At 50.9% G+C, this 22,755-nt stretch overlaps 1 protein-coding gene across 1 annotated transcript in view; it reads left to right on the forward strand.

Moving 5' to 3' along the window:
* The first annotated feature begins 443 nt into the window (after positions 1-443).
* The window catches only part of WNT3 (Wnt family member 3), a 48,651-nt gene continuing 26,339 nt past the window's right edge, over positions 444-22,755 (forward strand). The window contains exon 1 of the mRNA XM_006910157.2: positions 444-636. Within this exon, the coding sequence (XP_006910219.1) occupies positions 557-636 (80 nt within the window). The 5' untranslated portion in view covers positions 444-556. The remainder of the gene's footprint in view (positions 637-22,755) is intronic.

Genomic DNA, 22,755 nt, shown 5'->3' on the forward strand with positions numbered 1-22,755 from the left:
AAACATTTTTGTGCTTTCTACTGTCGATTCCTCACGGGCCCAAGTCCCAAGGGGTCACGGTCCCCCGAGATTAAAGAAGCCACCCATCCATGCCCACGCCAACAGGGCACCACCACGTGAACGCCCCCGTCAAAGCCCCAGCTCCCAAAACCTGGATGGCGGGGGGCCGCGGCGGTACCGGGCCAGCAGAGGGTCCAACGTGCGTGTCCCCCCAAGTTCTCACTGTGTCCGGGGCGCGGGCTTTACCCAAGTTTACTGGGCGATGCCCTTCCCGGAGCCCGACTCGTGGGCCAGGCGGGAGGGGCGCGTGATTGACAGGCTGAACTACAGACTCATCTCTTACCTTAGGCCGCGGGCGCTGATTGGCTGCTCGCTGACATCCTCAAACCCGGCTGCTCAGCGCTGGGCTCGGGAGGGGGGAGGCTGCGGGTGGAGGTGCGCTTCTGACAAGCCCGAAAGTCATTTCCAATCTCAAGTGGACTTTGTTCCAACTATTGGGGGCGTCGCTCCCCCTCTTCATGGTCGCGGGCAAACTTCCTCCTCGGCGCTGCTTCTAATGGAGCCCCACCTGCTCGGGCTGCTCCTCGGCCTCCTGCTCTGTGGCACCAGGGTCCTCGCCGGCTACCCAATTTGGTGGTAAGATTCTCCTCTTGTCTGCCCGCGGCCCGATTTCTTCACCGAGTCCCGGGATGGTGGGGGGCGCTGGCTGGGGGTGGGCTATGGCAGGGCTGGGGCTCCTTTCTCTGTGCCTCCTTCCAGCCCCCCCCCCCTCCAACCCGACCACCCCTCCTGGATTTTCTGCTGGTGTCGCCTTCAGAATCCAACTCCTGGCTTCTCTGATAATCACCATTTTCTCTGCTACTCGCTGCAGAGGCTGGAGGACTTCCCTCGACTAAGGAGGTCTCTTGTTTTTAGATCCTAACCATCCACCCATCACAATCAGGGGGGCCCCCCCGAAGACCCTCCATTTGCTTGCAGTTGGGTTTCTGGAAATCTAGCGCAGTCCCTGGGGCCCAGCCACTCCTCTTCTCCATTTTGGGGTCTTCATGGGCAAAATCATCCTGTTCCTTCCTTGCCACCCCCACCTCTGCCGGCGTCTCCATCAAGAGATCTCCCCACAATAACCCCCGTTTGCCTTCATATTTCAGACCCCAATGGCTTCAGGGCCAGGGGAATGGGGGGGGTCATCAGACTCTCCCCACTCTGCTCTAGATTCATCTTGAGCCTCAGAAGTGAATGTGGTATTTGCTGATCCGAGATGCCATTGAATTCGGATTTTATTCATTTCTTGCTTGTCCATCCTGGCGAAAGGAGGGATCCTTGAAAATGTAGTTGTTCAGAAGGAGGGTGGGTTTGTTCTTTGACCAAAAACCCAATTCTCCATGTCAAATTCGTTCCTTTTGGAAAACCGAGGACCGAGGAGAAAGGGAGAGAGGGAAAGGAGAATTCTATCCCCGAGAAATGCGGACGCAAAAGACATGTTTATTAAATAAGGCCGGGAAACCTAGCACGGTGTTTTTGGGGGGTGTGCGTGTATGGGGGAGCCGATCGAGGAATAAACAACCCTTTGGGAGCTCCAGTTCCAGGGAGTCCCCTTGTTTTCCAAGCAGCCCCATCGCCCCCCTTCCCCTGCAGGTCCCAGAGGCCAGAGGGGAAAGACACACTGAAACCAGTTCTCTAAATTACACCCGCCTCTCCTCAGTCTCCAGCCCCCTGCATTCCGGAAAACTTTAATTAAAGAATCTTCCCCTCCTGGATGTAGGAGAGCCTCGGCCTGGGGGGTGGGAGGTGAGGAGGAAGAATTTGGGATCTGTGAGTAAGAAAAGGGGCTATGGCCCCTGGAGTGAATGTCAGGAGTGCCACCAGAGTGCGGTGCCACCTGCGTGTTCCCCTTTCCCTGCCTTGCCACCCCCTCCTCAGCCCAGGATAGAGGAGGCAGAGACCGCAGATTGGGGGGCCACACCCTGAGACTGCCTCCAGTTGTTTGGGGGTAGTAGCGTTTGTGTCTGGGTGTTTGGGGGCCGGAATGGGGGCAGGAGCAGGGCATGACCAAGGGTCTCTGTTTAGAGGGTGCCGAGAGTTGCTTCCAGGACAGACACCCAAGTCTTTCTTCTGCCCAGCCCATCCTTCCTGCGGCGCTGGGCTGGCCTGAGGCCTCCTGTACATAAAGAAGTCTGTGGGGGCGGCAGGGGCAGCTGGGATTCTGGGATGGGGGCTTTGCCGGTTGTGAGGAAGGCCGCTGTGAAAACCAGTCCTGCGTCTCTGGCCCTTCCTGACCCCCGCCGGCTAAGGACATGCTGTTCTCTGCCTTCACAGGGACCCTGGCCATGGGAAAGGTAGGAAGAGAAGGCTTGGAATGCTACAGGCTGCCAGGATGAGGAAGAGAGACCAGGTTCCCCTACACTATGAGCTGGAGGAGGCACCTCCTGGGGCAGCGCCTGTAGGGAGGGTGGCAGTCTGGTGTGTCATGGTGTATCGGGGAGCATCTAGATAGGCACACCCTATAGAAAGATGTTGGAAAAACCTGGAAAGAAAGGGCATTGGCCCTAACATAATGCTGGACACATGGATTGTTTGGGGGTTCAGGGACAGGGATGCTGCTTTGTTTGAGAGGAGAGACCTGTGTGTGTGCGTGTTTTCTAGGTCTGTGAACCTAAGGGGTGTCATCTGTACACTAGTGCTTCTCTGTGTGCAGGAGTATCTGTGCCTGCAACTGTGTGACTGTGGATGTGAACTCAGGTGAGATGGCCTGGGGCATCTGTGGCTGGTGACAGGGTGTGCTATGTCTGCATACAAGTGTCAGCAAGTGGCTGATCCTATGAGTGTGTATGTGTGTGTGTGACAGAGAAAGTCTGGAATTATCTATGCCCATGTCAAGGTCAGCACCTGTGTCTGCTTTTGACATTGCATGACTGTGTTCATGACTGGGCATGTGAATGTTGTGTGTGTGTATGTGTGCATGCATGTGTGTGTGCACACGCACATGCCTTCGTGGCAATGTAAGGGGAAAGCCCCGCAGATGTCTTTGTGCATGGATATCAGTGCTCATGCCCATGACCTGATTGTGCTTGTAAGTGTGAGTGTGAGGGTTGTCTCTGAGTCTGCCTGTGACCCTGTCCTCAAGTGCCAGTGACTATGGCTGGGCCTGCGGCTATGTTTGCACACATATGACCCTTGGGTGTGAATGACATCCCGAGATTGGGTGCTTGGTGGGTGTTCATGGTCTTGGAGGGACAGTCCAGCAGGAGACAAAGGTCTAACAAGGAAGCTGCAAGGGGCACAGCTGGGCGGTAAGGGGCAGGGTGTGCAGAGCCTTCTTTGGCACAAGATCATCCTGTCTTCCTGAGAACTGTGGTCAGCAGCCCTCCCCTCCAAGGCTGATTGCCTTTGGTCTTCGAGCTGGGGTGGAGGGTGAGTCACCTTCTCAGGACTGGGACCAGGGCCAGGGCTGCTGGGACAGGGGCGGTAGAGTGGATAGGCTTCAGATTCCTGTTCTCACTCATTCTGCCCTCCCATTTCCCCCTCCCGGCAATCAGATTCCAGTCCTTTTCGCATCTGAGCCTATCATGGCTGCCCTCTTTGGCTCACCCAGATCACATACTCCCCAGGAGAGAATTATAGGGAAAATCCTTTAGCTGGGATTTCTGTCTATGCCACCCCTCAAGAAGTCATTTCTATCCCCATGTCCTGCACTGGTCAGGCCCCAGCCCTGAGAGAAGGTAGACCAGAAGGGTAGAGCTATGAGAGGCCTAAGACAGGGAGGTTCATGGAAGGAGGAGATGTGTTCCAGACCCCTGCAGCCAGGTAGTGGCAGAGCTGGGACGGGAAGTGGTGACAGCAAGCCCTGATTTTTGTAACTCTTCTTGTCAGTTGCAGTTAGAGCCTGGTGGAGGAACTTGTCTTTCTTCTCCTTCTTCAGGGGAAATATGAACTATCTTATTAGGGCCCAGCCTAGTGTCTGCTACAGTCCAGAGGCCCTGATGGAAGGGGCTAATGATGGGGGTCAAGAGCACACTCCACCTCTATGTGACCACACATCTGGGGCCTCTGTTTCCTCCCCTTTCACCCAGGGATCACCAGCCTGCCCCAACTCACAGCTGGGGGCAGGGAGTCTTCTACAGAAGTCAAGGGCAGTGAACTGGGAAATATACCTGAGACCCATTTCTCAACTCAAGAGCCTGCCTCAGTTTCCCCATCTGTCAGATGTCCTTCTGCCTCCCTCACCCACTCCTACCTCCGCCTGCCTCTCTGAGGCTTGTGAACATGTTCAGTCAAACCCTGTGGGGGTCAGTGGGCTGGGCCCAGAGAGGCACCTGGAGACTGCGGGGGAGGAAGGCCCCCAGGCCAGGTGTTAACACTTGTAACAGGCAGGAATTACAGCTGGCTGGGCTGGGGCTGGCGAGGAGCTGAGCTGGCTGGAGGCTGTTGATCCCACAGACAGACAGACAGACAGATGGGCAGATACCAGATCGAATGGCCAGGCTTTAAGCGGGTGGTCTCCCTTCTAGGGCAGGCCTTTCCCTGGGGGGATGTGGTGGGGAAATTAATCCAGGTCTCTTGGAAGTGAGTTAACTGCCCTCCAGCCCACCCCACCCCCATTGTGGGTGGAGCTTGGTCCAAAGGGAGCAAAAGTGGCAGCTGATCTGTTTGTATTCTTCCGATGGGACCACATTTTGCTTAAAAAAAAAAAAAAAAAAGCCAAAACAGGTCAAACATTATAATAATACTAGGTACCTGTAGCTGAGTTATGTTTTTGGAAGAACCTGCTTTAATGTGTGGGGAAGGCATGCAGGAAGGGGCAGCTGTCAGGGAAAGTTATCCCAGAATCTCACAGCATTTTGTCAACAGCTCCAGGGCTAAGAGGTAAGCCATGGATGGAGTCTGGACCCTGAGCATCACCCCTGCCCCAGGGATCCCGAGGAGCTTGAGTGTGGAGTAACTGCCCAGTGGGAAGTGGGGAAGGTCAAAAGAGGCAGAGGGGTAGACCATGGTGCCCAGTCCCAGTGGGCACTCTGTCCTCCATCCCTACAGCTTTCCCAGTGGCAAACCCAGCCAGACCCCACCAGCGCCCACACTCTCTGGCATCTGAGTGCATGCTCAGTCACTGATGAAAAGAGAAAGGGCTCTAAGTGGAAATCCCCAAAGAGTAGACTCAGCCAGGCAAGTGTCTCTCATCCTGCTCTCTACAGAACTTAGTGCTAATAAACCTGAACAGTACCTGGGCAGCTGTAGAATTGAAAAGGTGTTATGAACATGAGGTGGGGGAAGGGAGCTATGACCTTGGGGTTTTCTCTCGACTTTAAATACTTACTTAGTCTGGGCAGGGACAAGGAGCCGGGGTTTGTGGCAAGAGAGGTGACCCTTCTCAGAGGAAGATACAATTAACAGATGCTTCCAGAGAGAGTGGGAAAGACAACCTTTCTGGCTTCAGAATGGGGTGAGCCCAGGGTTTGAGGAGATTCTGGTCTTCTCGTCTTTTTTACCCACCCTCCTGCGAGCCACAGAATCCTTCTAAAGCCACCAAGGAGAGAAAGACATTACCTACCCTCTGTCCTTAGGTGGGGGAGGAGGTGTGCCTCTTCCAAAGGTTAGGGCCAATCCGATACTACATCTATACATTCATATCATCTTGTGTGACAGGAAGTACTTAGAGCCGAGAGTGGAGAGACGTATGTCTGAGTTAGGAGCTTGCCACTGACTGGCTGTGTGACCTAGGATGCGTCCCTTTCCTTCTCTGTACTTCAAGTCCCTGCCCGCTCTGGGCTTCTTTTTCCTAGACCATACTGAGGGGTCCCTCCTGCTTCTCAGAGTCCTGATTAATCCATTGCTGTGAAGCATGGAGCTCCAGGTGGCCCCAGTGTCACTCCCCCTGTGACTCTGCTTCCCCCACCCCTCCCGGACCCATTTCAAGTATTCAGAGCCTGTCTTAGGCAGCCCAGCCCTTTACTTCGGCAGCCCCATCTGACCTAAATCCCAGAACTGGCAGCTCCACTACTGTCAAACCAGCCTGCTTGCACCTCTAAACCTCACTTCCCCCAAATGTTCACATTCACGTCTGGCTTTTTCATGTACTATCTGGGTAACCTAGGGCAAGTTAACTTCTCTGAATCTCAATTTCCCTATCTGTAAGATGATAATAATGACTGATTCTATCTCTTAGGATTGTCGTAAAGATTAAATGAGCGAATACATATAAAACTCTTAGAATAATGTCTGGCATACAGGAAGTACTATATAATGTTATTTTCACTCCATCTGCAAGCTATTTTGACTTCTTTAAGTCCTGGATCTAAACTCGCCTCTTCTAAGAAGTCCTCCCGGATTGGCCCCACCTGGCTTAGTTTTGTTCTTATCCTCAGAGTCAGCTTGCCACACTATACTTGGCACTGGTGACTATGAGCATATAGCTCTATCCTTAACTTGAGGGAGCTAGGCCAGGCTGACCTGAACTCAGCTCTTCGCCTGCCCAGAAAGGAGAAAGGAAGGGAAAAAGGCACTGGAGTCTCTCCTACCCTCCTCCCACCCCACGGTTTGCCAGACTCTTGCAGCCACTGCCATTTCCAGCTGGGACCAGGAGCCACCTCGGGCTGGGCCAAGGAGGGGTGGGGGAGGCAGGCTTACTGGAGGGGGGGAGTGGCACTGGGGCCGCCTGAAGCAGCCCGAACAGAAGTTGCTCCTCCAGGAGCTGAGAGATGATTCAGAAGGTGATTTATAGACGGAAGGCAGAAAGCTTGGCTCCTGGCAGAGGCCTGCTGCTTAATTACATTCTTTGGGGGGTGGAGGTATGAGTGGGGCGACAGCAGGGGGAATGACTTCTACCCCCTCCCCCTCCGGGCCTTGGCCCGGGAGCTGCCCCAACTCCAAGCAGGGTCTCTCTTTCTCCTGCACTGAAGAAGAAATTCTCTGTCCTCAATGAGGGACTAGGTTGGGAGAGCAGGAAGAGCTTGTGGGGTGCGGGACGTGGAGAAAAAGGGAAGAGGCCAGAGGCCGGTCTCCTGGGACTCCTCCAAGGGAGTCAGGGATGCAGAAAGGGCTGGGACATAGGACCGCCTGGGAAAGATCACTCGGTCTCCTCCCTGCTTCTGGGCAGGTGAATAGTTAACCCACCTGGGCAGAGGGTTTCTAGAATCTTCCTGAGGGTGGCAACCTCACACCTTCTCTCCGGAGCCCTATCCAAAGGCTCCTTCTGGGTCCTTCTTTCGAGTGTGCTCCTTTTCTGTTGTTGAATTCTCAGTGGGCCACAGGCTGGAGCTGAGGACCAAGCTCTGTCTAAGAGGTCAAAACCCAATTCTTTGATATTAGGCAACCTGAGGTATGTGGGCACGATGGCTGCCTTAGATCTAGAAGGGTCTCCGGGCAGGATCAGCCTTGTATCGGAGGGAGAGAAAGTTTCCTATCCACATGTTAAACTAACATCTCAGGGAGTCACCACAGTTCAACTGCTAGAGCCCAAATCACTCACTTCTGCACTGTTGACAAGCAGCCCCATTCTGTGCAGTCACCTGCTGTAGTGACATCTGGATTCCCTCTATGAACAGTGACCTATGCGGCAACCGGCCTGACATCTCTCTACCGCTTCTTAGTTCTCAGGCAGCCTTCTTAGAGGCTTTGAAACCTCAAAACTCCGCCCCTAGTTCTTGAGGCTAGAAAGGTGTGTCGCGGGGGCGGGGGGCAGGGGGTAGGGAAGCCCAGGCCAATAGGGTCTGTTTATTTGTTTGCAGCTTGGCGTGTACAGCCAGGAGGAGTTGGCAGGGGTCAAGATGGGGACACTAGACAGCTCTCTGGTTCCCCCTGAGGCGGGCCTTCTCAAAATGGCCTCATTATGTGTGTGGAGTGAATTCCAGAAATGTTAGGCACACCCATCCATCTCGAGAAGGACGGAGATGCAGAAGTACACTCAGACAAGAGGGGCAGTATGGGGTGGTGGGAGGCTTCTGGGCAGGGAGTGAGGGCACCTAAAACCTGGCTTTGCCACTAGTTATTAGTGACTTTAGGCAAGTTACCTCACTGTTCTGGGCCTCCATAAAGATTGGAGTTGGACACACTGCTGGCCTTGGGCTTCCAGCTCTGAGATCTCAACCCCAGATTCTGGTCATCCGGCTATTTGGATTATCTGTGCCTGGTAGGGGGTTGGCACTGAGAGCTGCCCTCAGGGCAGGCTGGGGAGTGCCAGGGCACGAAACTTTACACTTCAAACAGCTGTGAGATCACGGATAGGTCTCCATTCCCCAGGCCTCTATTTTTTCATCTGCAGTATGGGCAATGATAATAACACAAACCTGCAGGTCTGTTAAGAACTTAAGAAGAAATAATCCTTCCGAAAGCCCTTGGAGAAGCATCTCGTTCTTTCTAGAAAAGTTAACGCCATTGCCGGTCCTACTGGAAAAGAGGAGTAAGAGCCAGCCTTTGGTCAGAGGGTGCTAGAATGGACCCATCAGGACGCCCTGAGCCTCTGAGCTTGAGGAGTTAGTACTTCCAGATGAGGAGGAAGGAATGGGGCCCAAACAGGGGATTTCTCAGCTCCTTTTGTGGGGGTCATGAGGCACAGTGGGGAGCACCCAGCAGAGGGAGCAAAAGTTTGAGGCCAAGTGGGCACAGGGCACACCCAGGTTCGCAGCTGAGGGCATGGGGCTTGAGAGCCCTTCTGACCTGATACAGAGATCTTGGGCCTCACCTGGGCTCAGCCAAACATGGAATAGGATTTCTAAGCAAGGATGCAATGGTGGGAGATGTGGGTAGATGTGAGGAGGGCTGAGGGGAAAGAGCTGGAGCTGGAAGGGGCTCTTCTGAGGCCTGTGGTCACCTAGATAAGGACTCGCAAACTGGGAGACCATTCACTTGAGTTAGGCTGGAAAAACAGAGAGGAAAAAGAGAGAGAGAGGGAGTTGGGGTGGAGGGGGGATGGGAGCAACAGGACCCAGGACCCAGGTCTGTGGGGAGGGCCATTTTGCAAAACTTGTCCCTGCGCACAGAGTCCCACTGATCTGCCAGAGCCAGCTGGGCCAGTGAGGAAACCAGCCGCGGGCCGTGGCAGTGCAGCGAGCCAGCATCCTGCCGCCTGACGGGCTCCTCGCTACTGCCCAGCCTGGTTTCCTGAGCTTGTCTCTCCCCTGCTCTAACACCTCCCATGGCTCCCCACTTCTTGTCTGGCTCTGAGACTCCCTAGAATTGGCCTCTACCCACCTGTCAGTCGTACGTTTCGTCATCCCCCATGAACCCCCCAACATCCCTTTGTGCCTGTTCATTGAGATATTCTGCCAACCCCTCTCTCCCTGCCCCACAAGCAACTGCTGAAATTCTACTTTGCCTTCAAGACCCAGATCAAAACCCTTCTTCTTCGGGAAGTTTTCCTAGATTCCTGAACTGCTGCCCTCAGAGCAGGGAAGATGTCATCACTCCCTCCTCTTCTCCCCCACGGGACAGACTGCACTGCCTTCTACCACGGGCTTTGGGGGGCTTATTTTCCTCTCCTAGACTGCAGATGCCCTCCCCCCAAGGGAGAGTCTGTGTTTTGGTCGCCTCGGTCCCCCTCCCCTGGTGCACAGCATACAGTAGGGGTTAGTAAATAAGAACACAACCCTGTGCTGCACGTCGCACGCCCTGGAAAGGCACATGGGCAAGGGCAGTTTCCAAGAGTGCCAGTTGTACACTTGAATCATGACAGTGTCACGAATAGACTGAACGAGCAGAATGAATAAAAACCTCATCCCCGGGCGTGACCCGAGGCTCAGGGCACGTTGCTTCTGCTGACTTTGAAAGGCACCTGAACCTAGTGCCCGCTGGCCCCTGACCTGAGTAGGCTGCCATCCCAGAGGCTGAGGTAAGCCTTGTCTCCATAGACTCAGTTTCCCTGGGATTATTTTCTCTGTCCCAGCTCCATTTGCAAATGTTTCCTATACGTGTACTATTTCTCCCCCCACATTCACCAGCTCACACCACTCTCCGGTGTCTAAGCCTTTAGTTTAAAAATCCCATTAGGTGGAACTTGCTTCTCCAGCCAGAAATAGGTCAGTATGTTTGTATCTATGGGCTGATCCCTAGTCACACATCATGATTCAAAACCAAACTCTGCCCATGTTACAGGTGAGGACTCAGGTCACGCAGCCTGTACTCTGAACCCCTGCCCTGTTTGGCCCAAAGCTCTTTCCTTCTAAAACCAAAAAGGCAAGAAAGAGTATTCCAACTGTTAAGTCAGGCTTAAAAGAGGAATTCTTATTTGGGGCAAGAACTTACTTACTTATATTCTACCTCATTCCTCAAAGGATGGCTTTGAGGCAACATTGCATTTGACCTTCAACTTGAGGGGTGCTGCTTTGGATTTCATAATTCTATTTCTGAACCTCTGGATGGGGGTCTCTTATTTGAGAACATGTGCAAGTCACTGGCAAACTTTCCACATGTCCTCAAGCTGGCAATGGCGACTAAGTGACCATTGTGTTGCGAGGGGCTAGGGTGGGGTAGCCTTGGGCAAATCATTGCTTTCTGGGTCTCCATTTTCTCACCTGTGAAACAGGAGGGAAGTAGAGTACATAACCCCTCCCATTATTTCCAGCTAGAAGCTGTATCATTCTATTTTGTCTGCGTTGTTCCTTTGCATCCAGTCTCCATCATACAGATACTAGAAAACAGTTGGAATACTCTTTCTTGCCTAAACCAATTCTTGTGTTAGTATCTCTGATATAGATAACTTTTTGCTTGACCTTTACAATTCAATATTTAGCTTTATTTCTCCCTGAAAAACTAGCATGTTTTCTCCTTTCAGATAAAGTTTCCCAGTTGTTAGAAAACCCAGTGTCAAACTTGAAGCTCAATCCTTGTACCTGTATTGACCTTGACTTGGCTTATTTGTCTTCCCCTTCACCTTCATGATGATTTTCTATTTCATTTTATTACTTAATCTCATGTATTTTGTATTATAAGATCCTTGAGGGCAGGCACTGTCATGCATACTTCTGTGTTCTCTGTGCCTGGCAAGTACATAGTAGATGCTCAATAAATATTCATTGTATTTGCTGTCAGCCACTTTAAATCCTTTCTGGACAGAGGCAAGGTGCACGTAAATTAAAAACAATAAATTTTGCTATATTAGGGAGTTGGCCTTGACTGTTTAGTTTTGGGCTGCAAGAATTCTGATCAGTTTCTTTCTGTTTATCATTGGCTTTCTCCTCAAAAGTGTATAAAAGTTTTGTCTTCAAGAAGTCACCATCTTTTCTCCATGATCTGCTTCATTCTAAACTTGAAGTTGGTACATAATTATCCTCTTGAGAAGCTCTCTCGTTTCTGGCCAACGATAGTGCTTTCCTCTTTCCCCGGCTCCCTTCACATCTGGTTCCTTGCCCTGGAAGCCAGCCAGAGCTAGTGCTGCCATTGTGTAGGTGACATCAACTATGTTTCTCCATCTGGGCTGCTTCCACCCCTCCCCCGTCTCTACAGCCATCGCGAGGACTGCTGTCACTGGAAGGTACAGGCAGGAAGGTAAAGCAGAGGAAGGCTGGGCTCAAGGTCACAGGGTCCCTCACTGCCAGCCAGGCCCTTCCCATTAGCAAAACCCTAGAGGAGCACTGGCTTGGCTTGGGAGGTGCCAAGCCCCCATTCACGGATGGAGCCTCAATGAGGGACAGAGGAAAGCGGCCAGCCAGGGAGCCCAGGTGTCCTCTCAGCTCTGAGTAGCTTCTCACCTCCTCTCTGTTCCTGCCCTTGGAAGCACCTCTGGAGACCACCCACAAGCCCCTTGACTTCAGGAGAGAATGCTCAACCACAGGCCCGGTGTCCTCTGTCTTAACTAAAGCTTCTGCAGCAGAGATTCTGGAGCCTTCCTCAGCTTTTAGTAAGGATGGAGTCTGTGACCACAGCACCGTTCTTGAAGTAAAAACTGTCCTAAGGGGTCAGCATCTTCATTCCCCATTTTACCTGTGAGAAAATCAAGGCTCACAGAGCCCAAGTAAGGAGATGGGAGGCAGGATTTAAGGGCCAGTGACTAATTCGTTGTGTGGGGTACATGCTGAGGAAACATAACACACACATTAGCTCATCCTCCAACGGCCTCAGGAGGCAGGTACTCTTGTTATCCTCATTCTACAGATGAGGGAACTGAGGCCCCCAAAAGAGCCGCTTTATTGCTGAGGGTTCCACAAATCCCAGAGCTCCAACCACAACATGAGCCACCTAAGGCTCCCAGCCCTTTTGGTGATGCCACAGCCCATCGGTCAGGAAGTTCCTCCTTAGGTCTGACTGCAATCTTTCCTGACTTAGTCCAGGCCCTGATGTTCTCGTTTGGTCCCCTGGGGACATGAGCATCACTGTCGATTTTCAGCTTACACTCAAGGACCAGTCTAATTCCTCACTGAGTCTTCCCTTTTCCAGAAAAATCCCCCTCAGATGACCCAGCCTTCTGCATACCCTTCACCACCTCGTTCTCCCTTTTTTATCTGTCACCTGCTTCTCTACATCTTTTTGCACATGTGGCGACTCACAGAACTGTATTTAGACCAAGACAAAGGGGGTCCTGCTGCAGGCACTTCATTTAGAGGGCTTCACTCTGGTATCTTAAGGCCATGCTCCTCCTCACAGGGCAAGGATTCTGGGGTCCAAGGGGTCGTATCCACTCAGAGCCCATATCCCATGCCCCAACCAGGCTCCAGGTACTCAGGCCCCTTAGGTGTCTTGCTCAAATGGCCATGAGCCAACTTCTGGGCTGTGCAGACCTCCGCCTGGGGTTCATTCCATCAGAGCAGTCCATGCTGCTGGAGTGGGTGCCCTTACAGCTAAGAGATGTCAAGGGGAGGCTGTTTACAGGGCTTGTGAATGGAGCTTGGGGGTTCAGTGGGGCGTCCAGTGTGGAATGGAGCAGGGGTAAGCAGATTGTAGGTTTGGAGCTGATTCTCTCATGTCATTTTTCTAGCACAGAACTCTGTGGAGAACCTCCCCTTCCAGGTGGTGAATGAAGTATTTTACCAAGAGGATAGAATGGATTTTTAAACTTATTATTGAAATATACATATAGGAAAATACATAAATTGTAAGTGTACTGCTCATTGAGTTGGGTCGAATATATTATATTTAACAGTTTGTTAACATGACATGAAACTTTTAAATACTGGGCACGCTGTGGATGAACCTTTATTTAGTGCTCTCGCCCCAGGCTCTCTGAATGTTCCAGCCAGGCCTGGGGACTTGGATGGGACACGGGGTCTCCCAGTGTCTGACTGGTACAGAATCCAGAAGAAGGCTTGCTTTCTCCATCTTCGTATCATCTTACGTTCTTTCCTTAGCAGAGTCACGCTACCTTCTAAGACATCATCAACACTTCCGGCTCCTTCACAGTGTATGGTCACCTCTTAACCTTCTAGTCTCTTTTGGTTAAACTGGGGCTTTGTCTTACCCATTCTCAGCCTCAAAGGATCTTTCTTTGTGTCTGGGGGGGGAGGGTTGTTGTTTTTAAATGGCCCAATCAGAAGAGCATTCAGCTAGCAGCTCTGACTCCATTGTTCCACACTCCTTAGCATGGCCCATGATGATCTAGCCCCTTCCCAATTTTCCACCCTAACTCGTCTCCCACTCCCATAACCTCGCCCTAAGACTTGCTTTCACTCTTCTGGAAGAGAGTATGGGCTTTAGGAGACATCAGTCCTAGGCTCTAGATGGTTCTGTCCTTAATTCCTGGATGACCTGAACCTCTCTGAGCCTTAGTTTTCTTTCTGTAAAACACGGGCTACTGTGAGACTTAGCACAGGGCCTGGTGCCCATACATTTTGCTATCATTAATCTCGTTTTATAATTTGTGTTGTTCTTGTAGTACGTCCTATCTCCAGATCTTTGCCATTTGCCCCTGCCTTCCCTTGGAATGACTTCTCCCATTCATTCTTCGAAGGACACTTCAGACTCCATTTCCTCTGTGCAGCCTTCCCTCAGCACTTGGCCCCAGCTCACCCCCTTCTGGGCATATCTGTTTCATTGACTCGACTGTGAGCCCTCTGCAGGCAGGTCCAGGTCTCTATCACCTTTACACCCACATCATCACGCATAGCATGGGGCATACGGTGAGTCCTCTAAGATGGGTCACGGGAGGAAGGGGTACTGTTGAGAGTCAACTACCCATCACAGGCTCAGTTTTCCAACGCCAGCTGGATTCCCATGGTCTCCATGAGGTCCTCCCAGGTAGACCTACTGGCTGTTGTCATTAGTTACCTCTTCATGCCCATCTGTCTTATCTTCCCAACTAGAGAGTCTGCCTCTTGAGAGCAGGATTCTGCTTTATATGTCTTTTATCCCTAGTGAGTCTTACACGTCATCCTGAATATGTCAGGAGTCCAGTTGGTAATTCTTTTGGTTCATTGGCCAATGCACCAGGCTCACGTCCAGGCTCAGCTGGTTCCCACTCTGGGACAGCATTTTGTCTCACTCTGTGATTCTCCTGAGGGTCCAGCTCTTGAGCTTCTAGCCTCTGTACTGGGAAGCAGCCCGGTGTTCCAGAAAGAGGGTCGGGTTTGGGCCTAGACAGGCCTTGGTATAAATCTCAGATGTGCTACTTTATAGCTGTCGAACTTTGGGTGGTTTCTTAAAAATATCAATTTGTTGATCTGTAAAACAAGGGTAAAATCCCTAATCTCAGGGTAGTTGTGAGGAAGAAATGAAATAATACAGGAAACTGAATTAAAGGTGAATAGTACTGAATGAATGAAGGATTTCTGAAAGGCATCTCAATGTCGCAAGGGTTATAAAAATATTCTATCCCAGGCCAGGCTTCTTTGGAACAGAAAGAACTGAATTCCTTCCAAAACTCAGGGAAAGCCATACACTTTATCTTGGTTTGTCCCATCTAACTAATCTGTGTGAGGAAAGAAGTGAGTGATGGGCATGTGACTCAGTGGACCAAGACAATGTGGACTCTGGCCTGACCTTGTGTCCTGATGTCCTGTTCAGCCAAAATATTCACAAAGGCCTCTAGTTCTCAGGAAGGGAAGGACAAATCAAATGTGGTGGCTATTGGAGTCTTTACTGGGGTTCCAAGGACTGGCGTGTACAGGTTTAACACGGCCCAGTTAATGACTTAGACCTTGGCCATTTCAGCCCTGCTAAGCACAGTGGTAAATTTGGCTGGGGGTACAGGATGCCTGGTTGGGATGCAGGCTGTCCCACAGATGTAGTTATGGTGTGCATCCAACCTTCGGGTGAGAGGGGCCTGCCAAACCATAAGAAGGAATGAGAGGAAACTGAGGCAGAGAGAGGCCACGTAATACGTTTTGTTCTTTTAAATATTTTTATTGTAAACTGCTAACAATTTTTTTTTATTATGTGATACCCGACATACACAAGGAGAAAACATACCATATACTAAGGAGGACATATTAATAAGATGAAAACCTAGGCCTCATCACACCCCTAAAGAACCAAACCCAATCCTGTAGGCTCCTCCCCATCCCATCCTCCATCTCTCTCCAGACATGACCACATCCTGAATTTTGCATATTTATAACATTACTTTAAAATAGTAGTTTTCCCAGCTAAGGCTGCCTAAACAACACACATTTCATTTTGCTTATTTTTAAGCATTATAAAAATGGTGTTATACTATATGCAATCTTCTATAATTTGCTTTTCTCTCTCTGTATTATGTTTCTAAATTTCAGACTATGTTATTGGATATTACTGGAGTGTCTTCATTTTCACAGCTGTATAATAGTCGATCATCTGTCTATTCCATCTCCTGTCAATGGACGAGTGTCTTGATGCGTTCTTGTGGGAGAGTGGCTCACGGGGTACCTACCAGGAGTGGAACTCTGAGTTGTAGGACGTGCGAATGTCCTGTTTTGCAAGTTGATGCCAAACTTTTCCAAAGAGTCTGTGAGCATGTGCACCGTCATCTTTCCTCCACATTTTCACTGACACTCGGAATCAGGTGACTTCATTTTTGACAACCTGGCAGATATAAAAAGTGATCTGTAGTCTTCGTTGACGGAGATGGGACTGCTTTAAGGTTCCAGAGCTGGGAGCAACAGAGGCAGGGCTGGGACCCTGGTGTTCATGTGGACACATGCATTTGGAAGAATATATGGCCCCTGTCTGTGTGTCTGGTGGAAATCCTCCCTGACTTCAGCTTTCAGTCCCTCAAGCTCCTCATATTGTCTACGTAAGGGCCGGAGGGCATCACTGGCCATTTGATGACAGGGGCAAAAGTAGCTTATGGAGCTCCAGACTTCTCTTTCCTGCCTCACGTCCCCACCTTCACCACCTCTTCCTTTTCTGCTCCTTAAATGACCCTCATGGGCCGTGAACATCCTGCCCGCCATCTAGAAATAATGCCTCTCCTTCTGGGAGGGCCCATCCCACCAGGGCCGGGGCACAGTACCTCCTGGTCCTCTCCCTGCCTGAGTTTCAGCAATAACATCTCTCAGGTGCCACTTCAGAGAAGACCAGAGGTGAATCCTTACCTTAAGTCTTTATCCAAACACTGGACTCTTTCCATTCGTAAAAGAAAGCCCTGAGCTCCTCAGCACACATCAGAAACCAGATGTGGCAGACATCTCCCGCTCAGATCTCTGTAGTCAGGCCTGGGCCCTTGCTCTTCCTCCCTTCCTGCCCTGGGGCAAAACTCCACTTCCTCTGGCCTCCACTGTAAAGAGTTTTCCCTATGGAAAAAATCTTTCCCGTTACCTGTCTACCTGCCCATGACCTTCCCAGGATTTTTTCCAAATCCAGCTCAGAGCTGCCACCTTCCTGGGACTCTTCCAGCCTAACTTCCACCCTTTCTCCCAGCAATTCTGTTCGCATTTTGGGGCCAGAGCAGGACATCACAAAGTGTGCTTCTTACACCAATCTCATATAATCCTATTGAGAGGGCTGATAGGGTCAAATAAGTTTGGGAAGTGCCACCTGCTACTTTCAGCCTCTTGGTGTTAATAGTGCTCATTAGCATATTATGATCTCATTAGCATATTAGCAACACTGAGAGGCCCTGCAGGGATGACCCTTGTTTTTTGTTTTTTTTTTTTAAATTTAATCTGTTTTCCAAAAGTATGTAACCTCGAGCCTGTTTTTTTCCCCCAAGTAATAGCTGTTACTCCTTTGGGAAGTGTGATCTAGAAGATTCTCCGGTTCCTCTCACATGTGTTTGTCCTTGTGGACTTATTCTTCTCAGCAATGTGGCTGTGATTCTTGAATTTTAAAAATCATCTTATGTGAACTAGTTCAATCCTCAACTCCCATTCCAAAGGAGCTTGAATGGAATGCATGCATGCCTGCATACATGCAGGCATGCATGAATGAATGAATGAACAATCAGCCAATCAGTCATTCATCCAGCTGACTCTCCTCCTCTCCTGTGAGACAGTCAGAAACCAGGCCCAGCTGGTCTTCGCACCCTGGGGACGCGGGTCTATCTGACCAGTGTCAGACCCTCTCTACAGTATTTCCGCAAAGCCTGCTCCCATCGCCCCTGGTGGAATGAATCACTCTTCTGCAATTAGCCTCCTGTAATTTTCTTTTTAGGCATCTATCTCGCTGTGAGACTGGGAGCCCCTGCAGGGCAGGGACCCTGTCACACTCACCTCTGTGTATTCCCATAAGTGGGTGCTCGGTCCCTAGCTGCTGAATGATGGGTCTCTCTTCTGACTCTTTCCAGAGGGATTTAGAACACTGTGGTTAAGCCTGCAGGCTCTGGAGCCAGACTGAATGTGTCTCTAACTACCCGGAGAACCTCAGGCAAATTACTTAATCTCTGCACTTCAATTTCTCTGTCCAAATGGGGATGATGATAGCAGTATCTTCCTTACAGAATTGTTGGGAGGATTAAATGAGTTAATATGTGTAAAGCACATGAAACAGTGCCTGGCACAGGATTGGCACTGGCCTGTGTTAGCAGTTATAACAATAGCGACCACCGTTTATTGTGCTAAGACTGTGATAAGAGCTTGGCCTGCATTATTTCAATGACTCCTCCCTCCAGCCTCTTTGAAGCAGGTGACGTTTCCATCTTTCTGATTAGGCAGCTGAGTCCTCCTGAAGGAACACAGTAGTGGGTGGTAGCAATGGGACCAGGACTCAGGTCAGCCAGACCAGCCGGCCCCGGCCTGTGTGTTGGCAGTGCTGCTTATTACTCAGAGACTGGGCAGCTCTTCTAATCCTTCTCACCAGTTATTAACCCACTGAGAACCTGATCAGTTTTTTTCTTTTTAATCCTCTGTCCTTCCCAAGGAGATGGAAACCCAAGGCACTGCATGGTTGGGTTTACACACACGTATGGGCGTTAGTGAGAGTGTGTGTGAGTAAGTGAGAACGAGTTCTTTGAGAGGCCTAGGGGCTGTCTGTTTTACTGGTAGACCCAAGTTAGATACTGGGGCGGGACTCACTTTGAGATACATGGTAGAAAAGTCACTGGTGAGTCCACAGTGCTGCAGAGTGGGCCGAAAGGTCCTGGCGTTCAGCTTGGCGTCAGTGTCCCCAGCACCTTTTCCCAGCACCCTGTGTGTGCCCAGGAAACGTTTGCGGGCAGGACACCTGTGGTCACTTTTACCCAGGCAGTTAGTTTATCCAGGTGAAACGTGGAAAAATTCCTAAGTAGAAGCGGGCATGGGTTAGGCATGGTTATAAAAGGGACCTCGGTACCGGAAGCCCACTCCTGACCCCACAAGGGCCTTCTGCCCTTCTCGGCCCCCATAGACTGACTCTATTCTTCCCCACTTAGGAGGAGAACTCCAGAAGTCACAGGGCCCACTGTTACCTTCTTTCCATCCTGGCCAGGGCTTTATTCTAGCACCATCTCGGTCCGGCTACAAATAGAAATGAGATGGGGGGTCCTGGGAGAGGAGCTAAATGCAGTGATGTGAGCGTAGGGGGTTTAAGATGCACATACCAGAGGCTGTTTATCTTGAAGCAGAGAGGTTGGAGGGCTTCATTCTAGGTAGGGGAGCAACTATTCGCTTAGCACCTGAGGACAGACACAGGAGTCTCAGAGAGACAGAGGTGTCGCCAGGCAAAGGCACCCATGACTGGAAGCAGCTGGTGAATCTGGCAGAGGGAGTGAGAAGGGGGCTGAGATCTTTCCAGACTGGAAAGAGAAGTCTCAGGAATTTATAAACTGCTCTATCAAAAGCTTGACTAGTGTGAGAATCTGATAAGGTGTTGAATTTTAGAGTTTTATCCTCTCCATGGTGGTACAGTGTATTCTATGAACAAAGGAGAATCTGAATTCCATAAAGACATGGCAGAACCCCTTCTCGAAGTTGGCTAAGTTCATTGGCTCCTCAGCCCCACGGGATCCCAAGTGAACTCCCAGACTGGGGCTACAGACAGAGCCAGCGGGTGTGAACATGGTCCTATCGCCTCTCATTGGCCTTTGTTTGGGGCCAGGTGACCCCTAGTTTCCTTCTAGCTCTGACAGGCTCCTTTCTGAGGGATCTAAGTTTCCTTCAGGCCCATGGTAGTCCCTAATTTCACTGCCTGTGGGATCTAAACTTATCATCTGATACCTCAGGCCCTGGTCGCCTTCCCGCTCTGCTCCTTGAATTCTGGTGTTTTGTGTCACATCAATGTCCCCGAAGTGCCCTTCCTCTTCCTTTTCTTTCAAGGCACAAAAATCCACTTCCAAGCCCACACCCCACTTTGAGGTCTCGTGGAGTATCTGTTCCCCTTCCCATTCTATGTCCTCCTTCACTTGGTCCCCCTGTCTCTACCAGGACAGTTTGTGAGCTGGTCTCCTTGCTCATGTCCTCTGTTCCTGTGCACGCGGCTTACTCATCAGATCGTATCCTCCTCCAGGTGAAGGACTGTGATGCTGTCCTGGTTATTCTCCCTCGTGCCTGTTCATGCTGAATAAATGCATTCTGCTGGAATGAACCCGTTATCACCAGAGGGTGGGACCTACACAGAGCAAAATAGCAAAAATAGTAGCGATTTGGGTTGGACAGATGGGGAGCAGAAGGTCAAACCCCACCTCCACTTACTGACTGCTGGTCTCCTGTCTGAACCTCAGTTTCCTCACTGGCAAAGAGATACTACCTACCTCTCAGGGCCATTGAGAGAAACTGTGGGAAAATGCTTTGCAAACTGGAAGGTGCTCGAACCTATGTCATTCACCCTGACCTCTCTTGGGAACTCGATGCTCACATCTGTCAACATCTGTTGGGTTTGGCTTCTTGGAAGAGGTCCTGAAACCATGTGTTCTGTCTCACACACAAATCCCTCCTGCCCTCAGTAGAGGTCTCCTCCCCATGTGTCAATGTCTTGGGTGGGGTCTGACCTTGTATGATATAACAGAGAAATAAACCTCAAGTGTGGAAGATCTGTGACAACATTCAAAAGAAAAAAGATCAGTTGGCAGGGGCCCTGGCATTTGAATTTACAGGGCTGTAAATCTAGAAAGCAGCCTGAGAAGCAGGACAGACCTGAGTATTTCCTTCCCCTCCTCCATCAGCCCTCCACCAACATGCTCCCTTCAGACCTTGTCCAAATAAAAGTCTCCCCTCATTGCTTTATTAGCCATCTCAACAACTCTATTTCCTAGCTGTGTGACCTTAGACAAGTTACTTACCCTCTCTGAACCCATGTCATCAACCATCAAATAGGGATAATAATAACCTCATAGGGTTCTTTGGCAAATTAAAAGATGTATTCTATATAAAGTGCTTTACGTGGCTCCTGGCCCTAGTAAAGGCTCAATAAATGTTAGCTATTATTAATAATAATAACCATTCTGAGTGTCCAGTAAATTGGTTCCCTCAAGAACTTACTTATAGCAGAGTTCAGTAAATTATTTCCTCGTGACCTTATTAACCACTCTCTACCCAGATAAATACAGCTCCCATTACATTATTCACCAGTGGGTATGCCCCTTTATTTCATTTACAGCTCTGAGTGTCCCTCTTACCTCATCTCCCCAGTGTTTTCTGGGCACCTCCTCCTGTCTGTGGTGACTCTGGCCTTCTCTTAGGCCAGGGTGATTCCCGAGGAAACTTTAACTGAAGCTAATCTGCTTTGATATTTTGCCTCTCGAGTTGAACTCATGTCCTATTTGTAGAGAAATTGGTCATTAAGTTTTTTATTTTAAACGTTTGCTATTTGGCGGGGGGGGTGTTATGATTTCATCAGGGAAAACAAAGCGTGTTTCCCCGGAAGAAGTTCTTTTCAACTTTTGTAATGGATGTGACTAGAACACAGAACTGAAAATATAGATATTCCCTGTGACACCGCACTCGTATGGGGACAAGCCTGGTCTGGTGGGGTGACAGGGTGTTCTACACAGTGAGGGGAGATGAGGGAACAGGAAGTGAGTACAGACCGAGGGGAGGAGAGTGGACGACAGGAGGGCTTCACCATGGGCTTGTGGAGAGAAAGCGTTTCCTGTGAGAGATGAGTGGGGAACTCAAAGTCCTAGACAAAAAATAAAAAATAAAAAAGCGGTGGGCAAGAACGGGGAAAGATGCGGAACCCCAGTTAGAGAAAGGCCTTGGTAACTTGAACCCCAAGAGTGTTTGTTGGCATCCTGCATCTCTGCAGAGAGAATTTCTGCTTTCTCCCAAACACATATGCCCAGCTGCAAGGCTAAGAAAAGTGAGCTGGAAATCAGGGCGGAAAAAACAGAGGATGCGAGGGTTGACGGCTTGGGCAGGGGGTCACCAGATAAAACATTAGGGTGTAGAAGGAAATGATTTCCTCTGAAATAGACATTTTCCAGGACGTGTTAGCATGTGTGTTGTAACGCACGTGAAACATGAGTGCAGTGGCTGGCGTGTGATTTAGGCCTAAGCGTATGTAAATGGAGGGGCATGCCCAAACACTTTGCCGCTGGGCCCTGGATCAACAACGTTTTGCTTCCATTGCTGTAAAGATGGAGATTTGTTGAGAGGCCAAGAGAGAGACAATGAAGGAGGGCTACTTCAGGAGAGCAAGTGGACAAAACCTTGGTTGGAATGGATGGACCGGTGCTGCGGGCAAGAGGAGGTCGTGCCCCACGGGCACATATGGCCGAGGGCTGAGGAGGCGGGCTGTGCTCCGCGCCCCACCCCGCCCCACCCCACGGCCCCGTGACCATGGACAGGTTCACGAGCTTCTTCGCCTGTGACCTAGGACAATGCTTCTTCACCCTGCCTCCTCTTCAGATGGTGAAAGGTGGATACCACAAAGAGGTGGGGGGGCACCCAGACCAATTAAATCCGTTTCTCTGAGGGTGGGGGCCCAGGCATCGGTAGTGTTAAGCCACCCCCTTGGGGGGGGGTGCTATTTGTCGCGCAGCCAGGGTTGAGAACCAGTGACCTACCCTCTGAGTGCTGGAACATTTAATGAGGTCCTGCCTGGACCCGGAATACAGCTCCTAATAGGTGCTGAGTAAATGCTTGCAAAACCCAGGCGCCTGTGGTAATGAGCCCTTGAGAAGAAAGGGCAGAGGGAGTGACTGTAACGACGCTACAGAGGAACTGGCGGCAGGCAGGCCTGATGAATTTGGGGGAGCGCGAAGGAAGATGTTGAGGCTCGCTGCAGCTGCCTCGCCTGCGGATGAGGAGGGGGCCGGGAGGGAGGGGCGGCCACCACTTTGAACTCGCGGGGAGCCTCTCTAAGCCGAGCGGGGAAGTCCAGGTGCCGGGCAGGGCTGCTCTCACCTGCGCGTGCTCAGCGCCGTGGGGGTACGAGGCCGAGGAAGCGCTCGCGGGAACGCGGGGAAATACCCACCTGGGAAGGCAGCGAGCGGACGTCGCCCTGAGCGCGCTGCTGTGGCACAGCGCCGCCGCCCCCCGCCGCCGCCCCGCCCCACCCGTGCGCACC

Source organism: Pteropus alecto, unplaced genomic scaffold (assembly GCF_000325575.1).
Source record: "Pteropus alecto unplaced genomic scaffold, ASM32557v1 scaffold313, whole genome shotgun sequence".
In the NCBI taxonomy this organism is placed as follows: Eukaryota; Metazoa; Chordata; class Mammalia; order Chiroptera; family Pteropodidae; genus Pteropus; species Pteropus alecto.